Here is a 22,486-nt window from a genome sequence, read left to right on the forward strand (position 1 = left end):
TACCCTCCAAAAATAATTCCCAAGAGTTTCAAGTTTAGGTAAACGAATGAACTGCTAAAACAGAATTTCAGCGGTACAAGACTGAACGGAACACCGAGGCAGGCAGGTTCTCGGCTCCTGGCAGACCTCGGCATCAGGCAGACAGGAAGCTCCAGCCCACCGCGGGCGCCGGGAAACCCCTCGGCGGCCAGGCCCCGCCTCGCACCGACGTGGCGCGAGGCGGGGCGGCGGGCGATTGGCCGTCCGCGGGAGCTCGGCCCCCCGCAGCCCGCCGAGCGGGGGAGGAGCGGCGGGGCGGGCGCCGGGCGCGGGGGGCAGCCGGCTCGGCCGGGCTGGGCTCGGGCTTCGGCAGCGCACTCGGAGCGCCGGCTGAGAAGTGTTTAGTTGTTTTTTTTCCTTCAAAGTCTAATGGCTGGCGGAGAAGCATAACCCGCCTCCTCTCCGGATCTGTGCCTGGCTTTTCTCTTGCATCCTGGGACTCGTGACCATCATGCGGTGATGTGTGCCCAGAGAGAAACTGGTAAGGGTGAACCAGCCAGCCTCTGACGGCTTCCCTGCCTTCCCTTTCACTCCTCTTTTCCTCTCTGTTTCTTTACTCTCTCTGTCCTCTGCCTCCCGCAGTAGTGGTGTTCAAATGGGATGAAGTACCTGAAAACTGGACTTTGTGGCTTTGTTAAACTTTAAAAAGAAGAATCTTACACCATTTTCAGGCACTTGATTACAGTAGAGGAATGACTATCTTTTCTGAACGCTGGGTTTTATGAAAAGATAAGTCACGCATACTCACCCTTTGTCATCTCATTGTGAAATCGAACAGTTTAAAGCAATTCTGGCTCTGTTTCAAACATAATGAATAGAATAGGGGTTGAAATTTTTATCCAGTAGATAAAACACGGATTGATTCCTTAGGAAGAAAAAGGTGTGTTGGAGCTTGCTCAGAAATAGTTTTTACAGGAGCCGTACTAAAAAGCCCCCATTTTTCCGTGCAAACACTAGTTTTGCAGAGTTTCATTGTTGTTGGGGGGCACCCTTTACATTGTAAAAGCTGTAATTATACTTTATACAGCAGAGAGACATCTGGTTGGTTAGTGAAACCCTCCATTATGGAAGGCTGGGCTCCCTGTGCCTTCAGAAATGATGTATTTAAATTGCTCATAATCATAAGGGCACGTCCACTCGGGTATTTAGAGTGTTATCTAAATAAAACCAAAGATTTTTCTTGCTTCTTTTCACATAAGTTCTTTTCAAGGAGAAAAACAATTCCGTAGTCTGAGGGCACGTCTCTGACTCTAATCAACCTTGAAAGATGACCCACAAGGATAGGGGACTCCTTATCCACCAGTGTTACTGTGTCCGAAAAGTTAACTCCAGAGTAGATAATTATTTTGAAATTCGGCTAGGTCACCGTTTCTGGGAAGAGTACCATCAGAAAGAGAGATTGGTGGCTTGTTTAGGGCCAGTGTGTAACAATGATCATTGTAACGGCAAATTTATTCAGTGTCCAGATGTAAGCCGTCACTCCAGTTTACCCCACAAGGTAATCTCTCCTTCTAAACTCTTCTGTCCATGATACAAATACATATTACCTACATTCTGATAGTTTATCGAAAGGAAATCATGCTCTATATGTTGGAAAACAACTCTCCCAACATTCAAAAAGTTTTAGACAGTTTTAAAAAGTAACACTGTAACTGTTAAACACTTGTTAAGTTGTATGAAAAAGATGGAGACTCTGAGCTGTCTAAAAGAGGATGTCAGTACTGTTTGACCTTTGCCTAATAACAGTATTTGTTCAATATAACTGCTTAGTGACTAAATAGAATTTGAATGGGATATCATTTATTTTGATGTCAGTAAATGGAGGAAATGCTTAGAATTTGATTATAATTTGTAATAGAACAGAGATGACTCATCTATTAGACAAATGTACTTAGAATTAGCTTGAAAAATTAAGAGGTAAAAAATGTCCACATACTCAAGCCGTCTCTACAGGCCTTATTGTCTGATCTAGTTGAAAGTAGTCTTTTTAATGAGGCAAAACCAAAGAAAATGCTACAAAGATCACCTGGGGATCCTCAAAACCAAAAGCATTAGCAGCTGCGCAGGTTTCCTTCTCAGCTCAAAGAGGTTTGTTGTGAGTATATTCTCTTAAAACATCCTTCCCTTCCTTCCTGCTGTGAAAGAATTTCAATCTGAAATTGATGGATGAATGGTTTCCCTCATGTGCCTTTAGGAAACCGAAGCTTAAAGACTGGGAGACCCATTTGCCATAAGTGCCTGATTTCCCTGGTGTCTCGGTGGTAATGAATCCGCCTTCAATGCGGGAGACCTTGGTTTGATCCCTGGGTTGGGAAGATCCCCTGGAGGAGGACATGGCAGTCAACTCCAGTATTCTTGCCTGAAGAATCCCCATGGACAGAGAAGCCTGGCGGGGTACAGTCCATGGGGTCACAGAGACGATGAAGCAACTAAGCGTGCACACACAGAAGTCCATAAATGGGATTTTTCTTAAATGTCAAGGAGTTAATCAGAAGTTTTGCCTTTTATCAGCATTGGAAAGTTTTTGCTTATGATTTCTAGAGTAAGAAATAAATGACCCAGGTTGGGTTGGTGTCCAAAAAATGAGCTACATTGAGTTTCTCTTGTGTGATTAGACTGGCCTTATCTGCTCAGGGAATTTGCAAAGCAGGTCTCCATTTATTTTTACTTTTTAACAGATACTCACTGAACTCTCCCCTTGTTACATGCCCTGCCCATAAACACAGACTATTCCAAACCTGCCAGCTTCCCCAGTAAAGCCTGCGATGGAGGAGATGTGGGTTCAATCGCTGGGTGGGGAAAATCCCCTGGAGAAGGAAATGGCAACCGACTCCAGTATTTTTTGCCTGGGAAATCCCCTGGACAGAGGAGCCTGGTGGGCTATATTCCATGGGGTTCCAAAGAGTCGGACACGACTAAGCTACTAAACAACAACATTCCAAATGCTCACTTCTGGCTTGCTGTAGTTCAGGTGTCCCAAATTGTAATTCCTCTGTTATTCCCGAATAAATTCATTTCTTTGAGCAATGCCTCTCAATTTACCTCTTTACTGAGATGGACGTTTCTACTGTAGATGGATTTATTTCATTTTGGAAACCATCTTAGTCATAGAAACAGTACTTTCCACAAAGCTGGTATCACAGTTAGAGTAAAAGTAATGGTCGTACTAGTTTTATGAAAGAGTGTGTCCCTGTGGACTACAGCCCATCAGGTTCCTCTGTCCATGGGATTTCCCCCCTTAATTTATTTCGCTAAAATCTACTTACTCCATTTAAGGCTATTCTGAATGAGGAAGATGGGTACAACTACATTTCTGTTAAAAAATCAAACACAAAATTTCAACTCTTTATGTAGGATAAATAATTTTAAAAAATCTTATCTTGGTTATAAGGAAGGTGAAAATTAGCTTTAAATTATCCAGAAATGTGAAGTCTTTCTTCAGTTTAGTGGGTGAAGTCGCTCAGTAGTGTCTGACTCTTTGTGATCCAATCCCATGACCATAGCCCACCAGGTTCCTCTGTCTGTGGAATTTTCCAGGCAAGAATACTGGAATAGGTTGCCATTTCCTTCTCCAGGGGATCTTCCCCACCCAGGGATCGAACCTGGGTCTCCCATTTTGAGGACAGATTCTTCACTGTCTGAGCTGCCAGGGAAGCATTCTTCAGTTTATAGTACTCATAATTACTTAGGACTATGTTTAAAAATTCTCATTCCTCTTACAGACTATAATAATATATGGAAAGTTCTACTAAAAATCTTAACTGTCCTTTCTTTTTTGCTAAAGTCTTCCATAGAGAGGTATTCTGAGACAGTTTAATGACACATTCTACTATCTGTGATGTCCTTCAGCCAACAAATTAACCTTGCCATGTTAGAAAAATGCCTGTCTTTTAAAAAAAATTTTATTGAAGAATAGTTGACTTACAATATCATTAGTTTTAAGTGTGCAATATAATGATTGAATATCTTATACATTATGCATGAAGTTATTACAATATTATTGGTTGTTTTCTCTGTGCTATGCATTATATCCCTGTGACTTATTTATTTTATAACTGGTGGTTTGCACCTCTTAATCCTCTTCATCTGTTTCTTCCATTCCCCCTTCCCTTCCTGCAACCACTAATTTGTTCTCTATATCTGAGTCTGTCTCTGCTTTGTTATATGTCTGTTGCTTTATTAAATTTCATATACAACTAAAAGCATACAGTATTCATCTTTTTTCTGACTTATTTTACTAAGAAAAATAATCTCTAGGTCCATCCTCTTGTCACAAATGGCAAGATTTCATTATTTTTTTTATGGCTGAGTAATCTTCCATTGTGCATATATATCACATCTTTTTTATTCGTTTATTGAGGAACACTTAGGTTACTTTCATATCCTGACTGTTGTAAATAATGCTTCAGTGAACCTTGGGGTGCGTATATCTTTATGGATCAGTGTTTTAATTTGGGGGGATAAATACCTAGAAGTGGAATTGCTAAGCATGTGATGGTGGTTGTTGTCCAGTCACGTCTGACTCTCTGTGACCCCATGGACTGCAGCGTGCCAACCTTCTCTGTCCTTCACTGTTTCCCGGAGTTTGCTCAAATTCCTGTTGATTGAGTCGGTGATGTCATCCAACCCATCTCATCCTCTGTCACCTCCTTCTCCTCCTGCCCTCAATCTTTCCCAGCATCAGAGTCTTTTCCAATAGAGTCAGCTCTTCGCATCACCAAAGTGTTGGAACTTCATCAGTCCTTCCAATGAATATTCAGGACCGATTTCCTTTAGGACTGACTGGTTTGATCTCCTTACAGTCTGAGGGACTCTCAGGAGTCTTCTCCAACACCACTGTTCAAAAGCATCAATTCTTTGGTGTTCAGGCTTCTTTATGGTCCAAGTCTCTCATCCATACATGACTACTGGAGAAATCATACCTTTGACTGGATGGACCTTCGTTGGCAAAGTTATGTCTCTGCTGCTTTTTAGTTCTATTTTTGAGAAGACTCTATTGTTTTCCAGAGTGGCAATGCCAATTTACATTTCAATTAACAGTGCACATTCCCTTTTCTATACGTTTTCACCAATACTTGATGTTTCTTTTTGATGATAGCCATTTTGATAGGTGTGAGATAATAGCTCATTGTGGTTTTGATTTGCATTTCTCTTCTGAGTAGTGATGCTGAGCATCCTTTCAGATGCTTGGTCATCCGTTTGTCTTCTTTGAAAAATACCTATTTAGATTCTGTGCATTTTTTAGTCAGACTGGCTTTACTTTTTGATACTGAGTTGTATGAGCTTTTTTTTTTTTTTTTTTAATATGTTTTGGATATTAACCCCTTATCAGACATATCATTTACAAATACCTTCTCCCATTAAGTAAGTTGTATTTTCATTTTGTTGACGGTTTCCTTTTTTGTGAAATAGCTTTTTCATTTGATGTGGTCCCACTTATTTTTGCTTTTTGTTGCCCTTTCCTAAGGAGACACATCCATAAAAAGTATTTCCAGGACTGATGTAAAAGTATACTGCCTATGTTTTTTTTCTAGGAGTTTTTGGTATCAAGTCTTAGTTGAAGCCTTTCACTTTTCAAGTTTATTTTTGGTTTATTTTTCATCCTTTTACGTGTGATTGTACAGTTTTCCTAACACAACTTATTGAAGAGGCTGTCTTTTCCTCGTACATTTGTGCCTCCTTTGTCATACGTGTTAAGTCTCTAGTTGTGTCTGACTCTTTGCAACCGTTGTAGCCCACTAGTTTCCTCTGCTTATGGGATTCTCCAGGTGAGAATACTGGAGTGGGTTGCCAGTTCCTCGTCCAGGGGATCTTCCTGACCCAGGGATCAGACCTACCTCTCTTACATCTCCTGCATTGCCCAGCAGGTTCTTTACCACTAATGCCACCTGGGAAGCCCCCTTTGTCATGGAGTAATCAATTGACCAGATGTGGGTGGGCTTCTTTCTGGGTTCTCTATTCTGTTCCATTAATCCCTGTGTCTGTTTTTGTGTGAGTACCATACTGTTTTTATTACTGTAGCTTTGTAGTATAGTCGGAAGTCAAGGAGCATGATGCCTACAGTTTTGTTGTTTTTCTCAAGATTGCTTTGGCTAGTCAGGATTTTTTGTAGCTTCATACAGATTTTAGGATTACTTATTCTAGTTCTGTGAAAAAATGCTGTGGATGAACGGATAGAGATCGCATTGCATATGTAGATTGTTTTGGATAGTGCAGTCATTTTAACAATATTAATTCTTGTGATCTATGAACACAATATATCATTCCATTTATTTGGGTCAACTTCAGTTTCTTTTTTACATGTCTTATATTTTTCAGAGTACAGATCTTTCATTTTCTTCATTGGATTTATTCCTAGCTATTTTATTCTTTTTGATGCAGTTGTAAATGGGATTGATAGCTCATTTTTATTGTATAAAAATGCAACAGATTTCTGTATATTAATTTTGTACCCTACAGTTTTACTAAATTTATTTACTCTAGGTTGTTTTTTTTTTTTTTGGTGGAGTTGTTGGAACTTTCTGTGTGTAGTAGCATGTCATCTTCTAGTGACAGTTTTACGACTTCTCTCCCAGTTGGATATCGTTTATTTTTCTTTTCTGATTGTGGAACTTAGGACTTCCAGTACTATGTTGAATAAAAATGGGAGAGTGGTCATACTTGTCTTATTCCTATTTGTAGAGGGAAAACTCATTGCTTTTCACTATTGAATAGGATTAGCTGTTGGTTTGTCATAAATAGACTTTACTATGTTGAGGTATGTTCCCCCATACTCATTTTGTTGAGAATTTTTATCATAAATATATATCTTTGATAATAGCCTGTTCCTTTAAATATAATTTTTTCATCTTGGTAGGTAAAGACTTATTACTAGATATCCATCTTAATTTCCCATCACTCCTTAATTTGTACTTGAAATGCAAACCATATTGAACGACACAGTGTTATGTAACACTGGGTTACAAGGTTTTCCAGCTGTCTTACCTTTATTCATATTTTCTTTTCTAAAATTTACAAATCCCATATCTGATTCGAGACATTTCCCAAGACTCAGTTAAAATTCTGTCTCTTGAGCAGCCTACCCTACTTTTCTGTCTTCTAATCTCATGGCATGTGTTCTCATATGTTCTAGTTCCATAAACATATGTACTGCATGATTATCCTAGTGTTATTTGGATTTATTTTATTTTTGTTGAATTGAGTATTTTGACTGGTTCTGGGCATGTTTATTCAGTCTCAGAGTCCCAGCAGTGTGCCTACAAGACAAGGTAAAGGCAGTGAACACTCAAAGGTGAGCTCCCAGAAGACAGACTTTTGTCTGTTGTGTGCTCTGATTAATCTCTCTTACCTGTTACAATGCCTGGCATAACAGTGGAAGCTCAGCAAACACTAGCTGAAAGAATGAAGTCGAGCCCTTTCAGTGTGCTGGACAAGTACTGGTACATTGATTTCATAAACCTCCTCTTAAAACAGCGTGAGGCTGAGTAGTATTCCATGGTATATAGCACCACATAAAAAGGAACGCATGTGAGTCAGTTCTAATGAGGTGGATGGATCTAGAGCCTATATACAGAGTGAAGTAAGTCAGAAAGAGAAAAGCAAGTGTGCATTAACACGTGTCAGTGGAATCTAGAGAAATGTCCCAATGAACCTGTTTGCAGGGCCGCAGTGGAGATGCAGACGTGACGGACAGGCTTGTGGACACAGTGGGGGAGAGGAGAGAGCGTCGAAGTGAAGGGTAACGCTGAAACATGGACTTTCCCACTTGCAGAAGAGAGAGCCGGTGGGAATTTGCTGTATGGTGTCGGGAGCTCAAACCTGGTGCTCTGTGATAACCTGGAGGGTGGGTGGGGGCGGGAGGAGGGAGGGAGGTTCCAGAGAGAGGGGACTTGTGTATACCTATGGCTGATTCATGTTGATGTTTAGCAGGAACTAATGCAATAGTGTAAACCAATTGTCCTCCAGTTAAAAAGCAAAAAATTGTCATTTAAATGAAAAAAAAAAAAAACAAAAACCAAAAACAAACAGTATGAGTTCTGTGATGTTATTTCCATTTTACAGATGAGGGAACTGAGGCTCAGGCTAAGAGCTTGTGACACTGACTGGGAAGCTGAGCATGACTACCATTGGAACTTTTTAGAGCCTGTGTTCTTTCTCTACTAACTGTGGATGCATCTGCTGTTTTGAAAACAGCTGATTATAATATCACTTTTAATTCAAATAGATGTGTTTTGGAGGGTGGAGAACATCTAGTAATTATTGGAATTGACCACTTATCATGAAATCCAATTTATAATTCCAGTGAACACCATCCGTTTCTTTTTAATACCATTTGTAGTTTTCATCAATCTCTTATTGCTATTTATATACTGTACTTAATAACACTTAACTTGCAAACTTTGGGGACAATTTAAATACAGTCATCCCTCCCTGCCCTTAGCCCTTAGTGGCTCAGACTGTAAAGAATCTGCCTGCAATCCAGGAGACCAAGGTTTGATCTCTGGGTCAGAAAGATCCTCTGGAGAACAGAATGGTGACCCAATTCTTACCTGGAGAATTCCATGGACGGAGGAGCCTGGTGGGCTACAGTCCCTGGAATTGCAAAGAGTCAGACACAATTGAGCGACTAACACTTACTTACCTATCCCTGCCTATCTGTGCAGGGTTGGTTCCAGAACTCACTGTGGATATAAAAATCTACAGATATTCAGAACGCAGAGTTGACCCTTCATATCCTCAGTTCTATAATTGAGCGAGCCATGGTTGGTGTAGTACTGTATTTATTGAAAGCAATCAGCATATAAGTGGACGTATGCAGTTCAAACCCATGTTGTTCAAGGGTCAAGTGTATGTGTGTTGAGACAGTTTAAGTAATTGACGTATGTAATCTGTGCTTGCATTACTTTGTCATGTGCTGAAGTAATTTTTATGCATTGTGAAATTATCTATGAAATATTTATGTCATATTTTAAGTGACCCAAATACTTCCAGAATTGAATCTTAAAAAAAGGTTTTAGAAATGAATTAAACCTCTTATTCATCATACTGGAATATTCTTTTAATAATTCAACTAAAATAATACCTGTCTTCATCATTTATCCAGTAATGCCACAAACTTAAAAATTATAGTCTTTGATGTGTTTATTTGGTTTATAATTTAATAGCTCAGGTTAATGATCTGCAAGAGGCCTTTGGAAAACATTTGTGGTTTGTTTAGTTTTATGAGTATATACATTCTTTCAATGCCTAAATTCTTTCCATTTTAGCTGCATATAATTCCACTTCCCAATTTATGCTTTTTTCCTCTTATCATTCCATATTCTTTTAAACATTTTATTTTCTTTTGCTTTTTACAGATTTCCATGATGACTAATCCAGAAAATAATTGCCCTATTTTTTGTGTATAAAAAAGTAGTTTCACTAATTATTTAAATAATATATGCATCATTGGGGAGTAAGTGAATAGTTGCATAAAAATGATATTTAATAGTAATGAATCCATGGAGAATATATACTTTAAATTAAAAATAAGTCTCTCTAAAACAGTCACAGATATAGAAAGCAACTTATGGTAGAAAGTTACCTTTCTATAGAAAGGTAACTTATGGTTACCAAAGGGAAGGAGTCGGGGGAGGGATAAATTCCATAAATTATGGAATTAGCAGATACACACCACTCCATATAAAGCAGACACACACGGATTTACTGTATAGGGCAGGGAATGATATTCAATATCTTGTAATAACCTATAGTAGAAAAGGATTTTTAAAAAGAAACTATATATATGACTGAGTCACTTGGCTATACATCTGAAACTAACACAATATTCTAAATCAGCTATATTCAATAAAAAATAAAATTTTTAAAAGGTACAAAAACTAAATCTCTTCAGAGCAAATTTGGGTTGCCTAGGCTCATGGTTTTAAGTCTGGTCCCCAGAGTGAGAGCATCAGCATCACTGGAATTTATTAGAACTGCCAGTTCACAGGCCCCACTGCAGACTGACTGAATCAAATTGGGGAGAGAGTGTGTGTGTACCGTGGGAATCTGTGCTTTCACAGACTTTCTGGTGATTCAGATCTCTGGCAGTTTGAGGACACAGGCTTAGGCTTAAGAATCTTAAGATTTCTTTATTCTTTATTTTGTTATTTTACTTAATTTTAAAATTGTTATTTGATGTACAGTTTATTTACAATATTAGTTTCATGTATGCAACATAATGATCCAATATTTTTATAGATTACACTCCATTTAAAGTTGTTTTAAAGTGTTGGCTGTATTCTCTGTGCTGGACAGTAGCCCTTGTAGCTTTTTTATGCATAGTTTCTGCCTCTTAATTCCCTATCCCTGACTTGCCCTTTTCCCTTCCCTCTCCCTATTGGTAACAACTTACTTGTTCTCTATATCTGTGAGGCTTTTTCTGTTTTGCTATATTTGTTCTTTTTCATTTTTTGGATTCCATGTATCAGTGATAACATACAGGATTTTCTCTGCCTGACCTAATAGCATAATAACCTGTAGGTCCACTCATGTTGTGGCAAATGACAGAATTTCATCATTTTTTATGGCTAAGTGATATTCCATTGTGAGTGTGTATATGTGTGTGTGTACCACATCTTTATCAGTTTATCTGTTGATGGACGTTTAAGTTGGTCCTGTATTTTAGCTGTTAAATTCTGCAATGAACATAGATCTTTTTGAATTAGGATTTTCATTTTCTTCAAATATATAGTCAGGAGTGGAGTGGGTGGATCATATGCTAGTTTTTTGAGGAACATCTATACTGTTTTCCACTGGGGCTGCACAAATTTATATTCCCACCGAGAGTGTACCAGGATTCCCTTTTCTCCACATCCTCATCAACATTTGTTATTTGTAGACTTTTTGGCAATAGCCATTCTGACAGGTGTAAGGTGATACCTGATTTTAATGTATATTTCGCTGATTAGTGATGTTGAGTGTCTTTTTATGTGCCTGTTGACCATCTTTGTCCTCCTTGGATTTCAGAAATCAGGTGGAATTGACCAAGTAGAATACACCAAAGCACCCTACTCCATCATTCAACAATACTTTTTTCCACACTTTTTTGATTGCTTGACTCTTATCCTCTTAAAAATCGAATTATTTTTTAATGAGTACTCATTCCCTGGATGCATAGTGTACCACAGCTAACCTGACTGGACATTAATTTATTTTAAAAAATATTCATTGAGTACTTGCTATGTGCTGGGCATTGTCCAGGTACCGGTAAAAGCTGTGTACCAGATGGCCTCATCAAGGAAACAGACATGAAAATAATAATTATAGCTCATTCCTCTTTCTTTTGAATAATCTTTTAAAGCTTGTCTTTAAAATCACAATACAGTGTGTTTATTATTTTTTATACACACACACACAAATACACACTTTATCACATAGAGCTGAAGGTTGCAGTCTTTGTATGAATGAATAAAGATAACACACTAGGAAATTTGTATTCTTCTGCCAGTTTAAAAAGATACTTTGTAGTTTTCAAAATGAGCACTTATCTGGGGTCTAGCTCCACTTCAGAACTTAGCTTATCTATTGGTTAGTGTTTTAATGCTCTCAGTATTTGCTGTTCTGAAGCTTGGCCATAAACATGTCAAAGTTTGTCCCAAGGGAATTGATCTCTGAAGTATTTCAGGCAATGAGGGAATCTCATGAACTTCCTGCCGGATCCCTCTCCTGGACTGCGTGGTCTTTGAAGACAAGAGCCACAGAGTTTACACATAACTTTTCATCATTTTGGTTTTAATGCCTGTACTTTGCTGACACATGGTAGCCTTTCGGTAGCTATTTATTAACAAATGTAAGGAGAAGCAATCTCTGAACAGTGAAAATAGGTCTCACTAAAATAAGTCTTCTGTTTCTGTACTTCTGCTTCCTGAAGACCACTGAGGTGGTTAATTCAGTTTATTTGTTCTAAAGTAGTTGGAAATATGAGTTCAAATTTCATAAAGGCAGATATTTGGGCAGCTGAGGGAGACACAAACCTATGAGAATAGTCATGAACATTCAAAACAAGGTCTTCAACTGCTGGTTGAAAACCTATAGATATGCCTCTGAAGACCCTGAAGGCATCACTATATAGAGTACTTTACAATAACTGGTGCTTTGAGCATGTTGGTGATGAATTCTCAGAAAAAAAAATTATTTAAAATGTTGTATAAAATGTAGGATAGTTGAGAACACACAATGATTTCTATCATGAAGAAGTTATTTTGATATTTAAGGGATAAACTTTAAACCTCTTTAAAAAAATAGGGTACTCAGAAGAACTTCCTTCCTGAGAGTTGTAGAACAATGAAATTCAAATACCTCAGCTATTTTTAAAAATAGGTTCTGTTTGTTTTATTTCCCCTTTTATGTCTTTTTTGTTGCAGAGTCTTATTAGCAGCCATTTTAGTGTTACCTGCTAAAGATCTTCATTCAAAATATAATAATTTTAGCATATATAATAGAAGCTATAATATCATTAGATAACTAAGCTTATATTACTTCTAGAGTTGGTGTAAGATTGTTAGAGGTATTCTGGTTGCTATTGCATATAAGAGAGGTGTTATTTTATTCATTCATTCATTTGTCTGTTCCACAAATACGTGTTGGAAGTCTGCTCTGGGTCTGATACTGTTCTAAGCAAGCATAGGTTACATCAGTGGACAAAGGGGATAGAAATTTCTACTCTGGAAGGGGAGACAACAAGAACTAAAATACAAAATTATAGACTGTTAGAAAATGACTTAAGTTTATGCAAAATAAGAAAGGGAAAAGTGTGAATTGCGGAGCAAGGCTGTGTAAGGATTGGAATGAAGGAGGGGCAGAGGAATGGGTTGGCGAGGACTTTGGGAGGAAGGTGTGTGTGGCCCTGGTGACTGGTATTATAATTAACACGAGAACCTTTCAGTTCAGTCGCTTAGTCATGTCCGACTCTTTGCGACCCCATGAACCACAGCACGCCAGGCCTCCCTGTCCATCACCAACTCCCAGAGTCTACCCAAACCCATGTCCATGGAGTCAGTGATGCATCCAGCCATCTCATCCTCTGTCGTCCCCTTCTCCTCCTGCCCTCAAACTTTCCCAGCATCAGGGTCTTTTCAAATGAGTCAGCTCTTTGCATCAGGTGGCCAAAGTATTGGAGTTTCAGCTTCAACATCAGTCTTTCCAATGAGTATTCAAGACTGATTTCCTTCAGGATGGACTGGTTGGATCTCCTTGCAGTCCAGGGGACTTTAAAGAGTCTTCTCCAGCACCACAGTTCAAAAGCATCAATTCTTCAGTGCTCAGCTTTATTTATAGTCCAACTCTCACATCCATACATGACTATTGGAAAGACCATAGCCTTGACTAGATGGACCTTTGTTAGCAAAGTAATATCTCCGCTTTTTAATATGCTTTCTAGATTGGTCATAACTTTTCTTCCAAGGAGTAAGCGTCCCCTTCAGAGAATTTTAAATTGCGGAAGAAGTTTTAGGTTCCAAGGGCAAGTTACAGTGTTGGACTCAGGTGATAGTGGTGGAGTGGTGCCAAGTGGTGAGAATCCAGATATACTTGGAAGGTGATGGTGGTGGTGCTCAGTCTTCTCTGACTCTTTGCGGCCCCATGGACTGTAGCCCTCCACGTTTCTCTGTCCATGGGATTTCCCAGACAAGAATACTGGAGTGGGCTTCCATTTCCTACTCCAGGGGATCTTTCCAACCTAGGGATTGAATCCACATCTCTTGCATCTCCTGCGTTGGCGGACAGATTCTTTCCCACTGAGCCATCTGGAAAGCCCTGTATTTGGAAGGTAGAGTCAACAAAATCTACTGACTGTGTGGATTGTGAGACACAGGACCCTGGATGATCCAGAGGCCTTTGGGCTCAGGGTCATCGAAGGATGGAGCTGCATTCAACTGACTGACAAAACTAATCTGTGGAATAAGCAGGTTTTGGTGGGGGTAGTATCAGGGGTTCCATTTTGCACATGTTACCATTTGATGATGAGCCCAAATGGAGATGAGCTGCCTAGTTGGCAGTCGGAAGTACATATCTAGAGATTAGAGATCCAGTCTGTGCTGGAGGGTGGTTATGTGGTGGGGAGTCTGTAGAAGTTCTCTTCTGAGGGCTTTGACTTTCCCAGTAAAATAGAAATATGGTCTTCAGCAGAGAGGGAGCTGTTGGAAATTAGAGGAGAAAGTCTAAAACAGTTGTCTGTAACAGTGGGAAAGTGAAGAGACTAGAAATGCTATGTGATTGCAGCTGGCATGTCTGGTCAACTAGTAGTTCATGGTCAAGAATTTAACACTAAGCCTGCTTATTTGCCACCATATCTTTGCACAAGTTCTTACTTATTTCTAGTCCCCTGACATTTTTATGAGAATATTTCTGCTATCACAAAGGCAAAACAACAAAAAATAAAGTGACACTCTTCAGGGACCTTGTGTATTTCTCTTAGCCACTTTCAACTTGTCAGTATTGGAACAGAGTATGTAGAGATTTAGATCTAACTGATTTGAGTTGGCCAGGAAGTTCATTTGAGTTTTCTGTAAGCTGTAACTAGGTTAAGGGTTTGGCCAAGAAAGAAGTGAAAGAGGAGCTAAGAGGCTGAGAGAATATATAAAGAAGTGATAGCAGTGTTGACCACAAAATTCAGACTAAGTAGGGAAGTGTGGCCATGCAAGAATGAAAGGCAGTGAGAAGGTGGGGGTTGGGGGGCAGATGCTTGAAGATCCCTGTGGGGTCAGAGAATATGGAAGGCAGGATAAAAATGAGTCATTTATTCTAAACACATGTTATTTGTATATAGTGAATCATGTTTCAAATATATGGAAAACGCTTTCTATTGAAGGCATGCAATATACAAATATTTGGTTCTGTTAACTGCAGCTTTTCATGTGAAGTATGCCTTTAGTATTTTTTCCTTCTAAGTGACCTTTCCTTATACTAGTCCTGTTCTTCCCACCCTCACATTCTTTGGAGATGCTCTGTACCTTTTGCCAACCTGTTGCTCAAGTGTTTTTGCCCTGTGTCAGAGCCTCCTAATAACGACAGAGACTTGTTTGGATTAGACTTGGGTGACTACTTACCAAGCTGTGTTGCTTCAGTGAGTTTATCACTCTGAGTCTCAGTTTCCTCATTTAAGTGGGGATGATAATTTGTACTTCATTGTAAGAACTAACATTAATGTGTATTTATCCCTTGCACAGAACTTGGCATGTCTTTATAAATGGTAGATATTGTTATCATCTTAGGCTTATTGAATGAATCATATTTTATTAGAGTTGAACAACTGAATCTCAAAAACATGCTATTCTGTCATTTCAATAACATGTTATCTTAGAAGCATCTAGGATTATCAGTGTCAAAACATTGTATTAACGATTGCTATCATTAACCTTTTAAAAATTATTTTTAATTGGAGGATAATTGCTGCAGTACTGTGTTGGTCTCTGCCATGCAGCAACATGAGTCAGCCATAGGTACACATGTCCCCTCCCTCGTGAATCTCCATCCCGCCTCCCACCCCAGCCCACCCTCTAGGTTGTCGCAGAGCACCAGGTTTGAGCTCCCTGCATCATATAGCAAATTCCCACTGGCTCTCTAGTTTACACATGATAATACATATGTTTCAGTGCTACTGTCTCAGACTGTCCCCCTCTCTCCTTGCCCCACTGTGACCACAGGTCTGCCCTCTGTCTGTCTCCACTGCTGCCCTGCAGAGGGTTCATTCAGTACCATTTTTCTAGATTCCATATATATATGTGTGTTAATATATGATATTTGTTTTTCTCTTTCTGACTTGCTTCACTCTGTGTAATAGGCTCTAGATTCATCCACCTCATTTGAACTTCCTTTTTATGGCTGAGTAATATTCCATTGTGTATGTGTGTGTATATCCACCACAGCTTCCTTATCCGTTCCTGTGTTGTTGAGCATCTAGGCTTCCATGTCTTGGCTATTGTAAACAGGTCTGCAATGAACACTGGGGTACCTGTGTCTTTTTCAGTTATGATTTCCTCAGGGAATATGCCCAGTGGTAGGATTGCTGTGTCGTGTGGTCATTTTATTTCTAGTTTTTAAAGGAATCTCCATGCTCTTCTCCATAGTGGTGGTATCAGTTTACCTTCCCACCAACAGCACAAGCGGGTTTCCTTTTCTCCATACTCTCTCCAGCGTTTATTGTTTGTAGATTTTTTGATGATGGTCATTCTGACCGGTGTGAGGTCATATCTCATTGTAGTTTTGATTTGCATTTCTCTAATAATGAACAATGTTGAGCATCTTTTCATGTGTTTATTAGCATCTTTATGTCGTCTTGGCTTCCCTGATGGCTCAGTTGGTAAAGAATCCGTCCTCCATGCAGGAGTCCCTGGTTTGATTCCTGGGTCAGGAAGATCCGCTGGAGAAGGGAAAAGCTACCCACTCCAGTATTCTTGGAATTCCCCTGTGGCTCAGCTGGTAAAGAATCTGCCTGCAATGCAGGAGACCTGGGTTTGATCCCTGGGTTGGGAAGATCCCCTGGAGAAGGGAAAGGCTACCCACTCCAGAATTCTGACCTAGGGAATTCCGTGGACTGTATAGTACATGGGGTTGCAACGAGTCGGACACAACCGAGTGACTTTGACTTCACTTCATGTCTTCTTTGGAGAATGTCTGTCTAGATATTCTGCCCGTATTTTGATTGGGTTATTTATCTGGTATTGAGCTGCATGAGCTGCTTATACATTTTGGAGATTTATCCTTTGTCAGTTGTTTCATTTGCTGTTGTTTGCTTCCATTATGAGGGCTGTCTTTTCACCTTGTTTATAGCTTCCTTTGCTGTACAAAAGCTTTTAATTAGGTCCCATTTGTTTGTTTTTATTTCCATTACTCCAGAAAGTGGGTCATAGAAGATCTTGCTGTGGTTTATGTCCAAGAGTGTTATGCTTATGTTTTCCTCTAAGAGTTTTGTAGTTTCTGGTCTTACATTTAGGTCTTTAATCCATTTTGAGTTGATCCCTCTGTATGGCGTTAGGAAGTATTCCAGTTTCATTCTTTTACATGTAGCTGTCCAGTTTTCCCAGCGCCATTTATTGAAGAGGCAGTCTTTTCCCCATTTTATTTTCTTGGCTCCTTTGTCAAAGATAAGGTGCCCACAGGTGCATGGGTTTATCTCTGGGCTCTCTGTCTTGTTCCGTTGGTCTGTATTTCTGTTTTTGTGCCAGCATCATCCTGTCTTGATGGTGTAACTTTGTCATATAATCTGAGGTCAGGAAGGTGGATTCCTCCAGCTCCATTCTTCTTCCTCAAAACTGCTCTGGCTATTCAGGGTCATTTGTGTTCCCATTCAAATTGTGAAATTTTTTTTTTGTTGTTATAGTTCTGTGAAAAATAGCATTGATACTTTTCATAGGGATTGCATTGAAAGTATAGATTGCTTTGGATAATGCAGTTATTTTCACAATATTGATTCTTTCTACCCAAGAACATGGTATATCTCTCCATCTGTTTGTTTCATCTGTGATTTCTTTCATCACTGTTTTATAGTTTTCTGCATACAAGTCTTTTGTCTCTTTAGGTAAGTTTATTCCTAGGTATTTTATTCTTTTTGTTGCAGTGGTGAATGGATTATTTCCTTAATTTCTCTTTCTGATTTTTTTGTTGTTAGTGTATAGAAATGTAAGGGATTTCTTTGTATTAATTTTATATCCTGTGACTTTAATACATTCATTGATTAGCTCTAGTAATTTTCTGGTGGCATGTTTAGGGTTTTCTATGTATAGTATCATGTATAGTATTATTTATTCTTTTCCAACCTGGATTCCTTTTATTTTTCTTCTCTGATTGCTGTACCTCCAAAACTGTGTTGAATAATAGTGGCAGGAGTGGGCCCCCTTATCGTGTCCTTATTAACCTTTTAATGTATGTTTATTTTTTTTTAGCTTTAAGAATAGACTAAGAGAGTGGGAACTTACTATGAATATAGGTGAGATTTTTTTTTCTTAGTTCCCAGTAACAAAGGTACATGCATATACTTGCATCTCTTACCTGTAGTTTTGCTAGCTTAATTCAGTTTTGAGTTAAAGCATCAGACAGGTGACTCATTTAGGTGTGTGATTCCTTCAGAAAAAGTTGAGGTATATTAGAGAGAGTAGATATTTAAGTGTCTATATATTGATGTATATGTTTCAGTGTCTATATATTGGGAGATATATATATGGGGGGTGTGTGTGTGTGTATAGGCTTTATTCTCACACAGGAGAGTTGAAGAAACTTTATATTTAATATAAGTTTGGAACACTAAGAATGGATAAATTTTTCTATGTAAAACAATGCATCTGTTTACCCCAGTTATATTTTATACTGCTGTTTTCTTTCTGGGCCTTCCCTCATAGCTGTATTGGTAAAGAATTCACCTGCAATGCAGGAGACCCCAGTTCAGTTCCTGGGTCAGGAAGCTTTCCTGGGGAAGGGATAGGCTACCCAAATAAACATGTTGTTTTTGAAAATTCTGATTTGACTCATCAACAATGATATAAGCCTGTCACTTTTTGCTCCACTTGGTCCCCTCCCTTATTCTGGGCTAGAGGCTGCTTCTCTGATGGAAATAGGACAGTATGTTCTGTTTCTGTCTCACCACCATCAACCATTGAGTCTATTTTTCAGGCCATGGTTCTTGAATGAATTGGGACTGAGTGAGCTTGATTTAAGCATTCTTTTCAAGAAAGGTGTATGTGCTTAAGTAAAATGGACTTTTTCCTCTTTAGCATCCTAAAAATGATAGAACTGTCACAAAGATTTTTTAGTGGTCAAAGTGAAAGATACTTAATTTCTTTTATTTTCATGTAGCACTTCCTTTCATGATACTAACCACCAGGTATCAAAAATAATAGTTCAGTGCTTTTGGTGATGTATTACCCTTGCCTGGCCTTAATATGAGCAAGCATCTTTAATTTCATGGCTGCAGTCACCATCTGCAGTGATTTTGGAGCCCGCAAAAATAAAGTCTGTCACTGTTTCCATTTCCCCATCTATTTGCCATGAAGTGATGGGACCAGATGCCATGATCTTAGTTTTTTGAATGTTGGGTTTTAAGGCAGCATTTTTGCTCTCCTCTTTTACCTTCGTCAACAGCCTCTTTAGTTCCTCTTCACTTTCTTTTTTTTTTTTTCCTCTTTGCTTTCTTGACTTCACACTCCAGGATGTCTGACTCTGTGTGAGTGATCAGACCACTGTGGTTATCTGAGTCATTAAGATCTTTTTTTGTCTTTTTGGGCTCCAAAATCACTGCAGATGATGACTGCAGCCATGAAGGTATAAGACGCTTGCCCCTTGGAAGAAAAGCTATGACCAACCTAGACAGCATATTAAAAAGCAGAGATATTACTCTGCCAGCAAAGGTCCGTCTAGTCAAAGCTATGGTTTTTCCAGTAGTCATGTATGGATGTGAGAGTTGGACCATAAACAAGGCTGAGCACCAAAGAACTGATGCTTTTGAACTGTGGTGTTGGAGAAGACCTTGGACTGCAAGGAGATCAAGCCAGTCTATCCTAAAGGAGATCAGTCCTGAATATTCATTGGAAGGACTGATGCTGAAGCTGAAACTCCAATACTTTGGCTACATGATGCGAAGAACTGACTCATTAGAAAAGACCCTGATGCTGGGAAAGATTGAGGCAGGAGAAGAAGGGGACAACAGAGGATGAGATGGTTGGATGGCATCACTGATGCGATGGACATGAGTTTGAGCAAGCTCTGGGAGTTGGTGATGGACAGGGAAGCCTGGCATGTGCAGTCCATGGGGTTGCAAAGAGTAGGACACCACTGAGTGACTGAATTGAACTTTGTGTATTCTTGCCACCTCTTCTTAGTATCTTCTGCTTCTATTAGGTCCATACCGTTTCTGCCCTTTATTATGCCCATCTTTGCATGAAACGATCCCTTGGTATCTAATCTTCTTGAGGAGATCTCTGGTCTTTCCCATTCTGTTGGTTTCCTCTATTTCTTTCCGTTGATCGTTTAAGAAGGCATTCTTCTGTCTCCTTGCTATACATGGGAACTCTGCAGTCAGATGGATGTGTCTTTCCTCTTCTCCTTTGCCTTTCGCTTCTCCTCTTTTCTCAGCTATTTGTAAGGTCTCCTCAGACAGCCATTTTGCCTTTTTGCATTTCTTTCTCTTGGGGATGGTCTTGATCCCTGCCTCCTGTGCAGTGTTACAGACCTCTGTCCATAGTTCTACAGGCACTCTGTCAGATCTAATCCCTTGAGTCTTTTTGTCACTTCCACTGTATAATTTTAAGGGATTTGATGGGTAGGTCATACCTGAATGGTCTAGTGGTTTTCCCTACTTTCTTCAATTTAAGCCTGAATTTTCCAATAAGGAGTTCCATGTATGAGCCACAGTCAGCTCCCAATCTTGTTTTTGCTGACTGTATAGAGCTTCTCCATCTTTGGCTGCAAAGAATATAATCAATCTGATTTCGGTATTGACCATCTGGCGATGTCCATGTGTAGAGTCTTCTTGTGTATTGTTGGAAGAGGGTGTTTGCTATGACCAGTGCATTCTCTTGGCAAAATTCTGTTAGCTTTTGCCCTGCTTCATTCTGCACTCCAAGGCCAAACTTTCCTGTTACTCCAGGTATCTCTTGACTTCCTACTTTGCATTCCAGTCCCCTGTAATGAAAAGGACATCTTTTTTGGGTGTTAGATCTGAAAGGTCTTGTAGATCTTCATAGAACTGTTCAACTTCAGCTTCTTTGGCATTTGTGGTTGGGGCATAGGCTTGGATTACTGTGAATAGAATAGTGTTAGAATAGCATAGAATGGTGTTTCTCAAAGTGGGTCCCAGGACTAGCATACCAGCACTACCTGGAAACTTGTTAAACATGTAGATTCTAGGTCCCCACCCCAGATTTGCTGAATCAGAGACTCAGGGGTGTGTCTCAGGACTTTCTGATGCATCCTGGCGTTTGACATCCACAAAGGGAATCTTGAAATGACTATGCACAAACATGTTTTTCTATTTAGGATGACTGAGCTCGTGTATATATTTCAAGTTGTTTGTTGGCTGGTGATGGGATGACCTCAGAAATTTTAAAATACCTACTGGACTCAAGGGAGTTCATTATCCTGTATTTACCTTTGGTAACCTGCCCTGCTGCAAGCTTCATTAAGCATTCATTAAGGGAAACGGGGTTTTTGAGAAGTGACTGCTTTAAAGCATGTTTATGTACAAGAGGGAACACAGTATGATGTTATTCTAGGTATGCTCTTATTGCATGACTGTAGCTTTTATATCATCTAGAAAGACACACCCTTGTTAGAAATAATTTAGCTTAAAATGATTATAGTTGATTATTTTTAATTTTATATATAAGTAGGATTGTGTAGTTGGAAAGGCATGCCTTTGGAATCAAAAATTGCATGCCTTGAGTTCTGGAAACTTTCCTTGGCTTCTTGTTTCTTCTGAAAAATGGAAATGAAAACTCCACACCACGTTGTGAAATTTAAATGACATGCAAAACGTATTTCGTAAGCAGTAATAATCACTGCAGAATTGCTTGTACTTATTCTCTAAGCAGATCTTGGTTTATGTTTATTTCTGAACTTAATTGATTTTTAGGCTTAAAATTGATAGCTTGTAATTTTCAGAGCTTCATTTATTTTTTAGCCTCTGTGAGTAAAGAGAAGATCGGCTCGTGTAGCGTCACGCAGGCCTAGTGTTAAGTAAAGAGAAGATCGGCTCGTGTAGCGTCAGGCGGGCCTAATGTTAAGTAGAGAGAAGATCGGCTCGTGTAGCGTCACGCGGGCCTAATGTTAAGTAGAGAGAAGACCGGCTCGTGTAGCGTCACGTAGGCCTAATGTTAAGCGCAGCTGCTTTGTTGTCCAGTCACTCAATCGTGTCTAACTCTTTTTAACCCCATGGGCTGCAGCGCGGCGGGCTTCCCTGTCCTTCACCGTCTCTTGGAGTTTGCTCAAACTCATGTCCATTGAGCTGGTGATGCAATCCAACCATCTCTTCCTCTGTCATCCCCTTCTCCTCCTGCCTTCAGGCTTTTCCAGCATCAGGGTCTTTTCTAGTGAGTCAGCTCTTTGCATTAGGTGACCAGAAGTGTTGTAGCTTCAGCTTCTGTATCAGTCCTTGTAATGAATATTCAGAGTTGATTTCCTTCAGGATAGACTGGTTTGACCTCTTGCTGTCCAAGGGACTCTCAAGAGTCTTCTCCAGCACCACAGTTCGAAGGCATCAGTTCTTTGGTGCTCAGTCTTCTTTATGGTCCAACTCTCACATCTATACAAGGGCAGCTTTAGACTGTTTCATAGCTATTATTTACAACTTCTTCCTTCAAAAAGTTTAATTAAAAAATATATTTTTACTTCAAGAAAATTAGAGATACCAAGGGGACATTTCATGCAAAGATGGGCACAATAAAGGACAGAAATGGTAAGGATCTAACAGAATCAGAAG

The 22,486-nt window shown here is 39.4% G+C and overlaps 1 protein-coding gene across 5 annotated transcripts in view; it reads left to right on the top strand.

Annotated features, from left to right (window-relative positions):
* The first annotated feature begins 307 nt into the window (after nt 1-307).
* ATP10D (ATPase phospholipid transporting 10D (putative)) overlaps nt 308-22,486 on the top strand; it is a 134,502-nt gene continuing 112,323 nt past the window's right edge. For 4 of the 5 annotated variants that reach the window (XM_061164683.1, XM_061164687.1, XM_061164688.1 and 1 more), the window contains exons 1-2: nt 308-520; nt 7,701-7,822. In XM_061164683.1, the coding sequence (XP_061020666.1) occupies nt 7,791-7,822 (32 nt within the window). In that variant the 5' untranslated portion in view covers nt 308-520; nt 7,701-7,790. The remainder of the gene's footprint in view (nt 521-7,700; nt 7,823-22,486) is intronic. The other variant, XM_061164684.1, reaches the window with a different exon arrangement.

Source organism: Dama dama, chromosome 17 (assembly GCF_033118175.1).
Source record: "Dama dama isolate Ldn47 chromosome 17, ASM3311817v1, whole genome shotgun sequence".
Classification (NCBI taxonomy): Eukaryota; Metazoa; Chordata; class Mammalia; order Artiodactyla; family Cervidae; genus Dama; species Dama dama.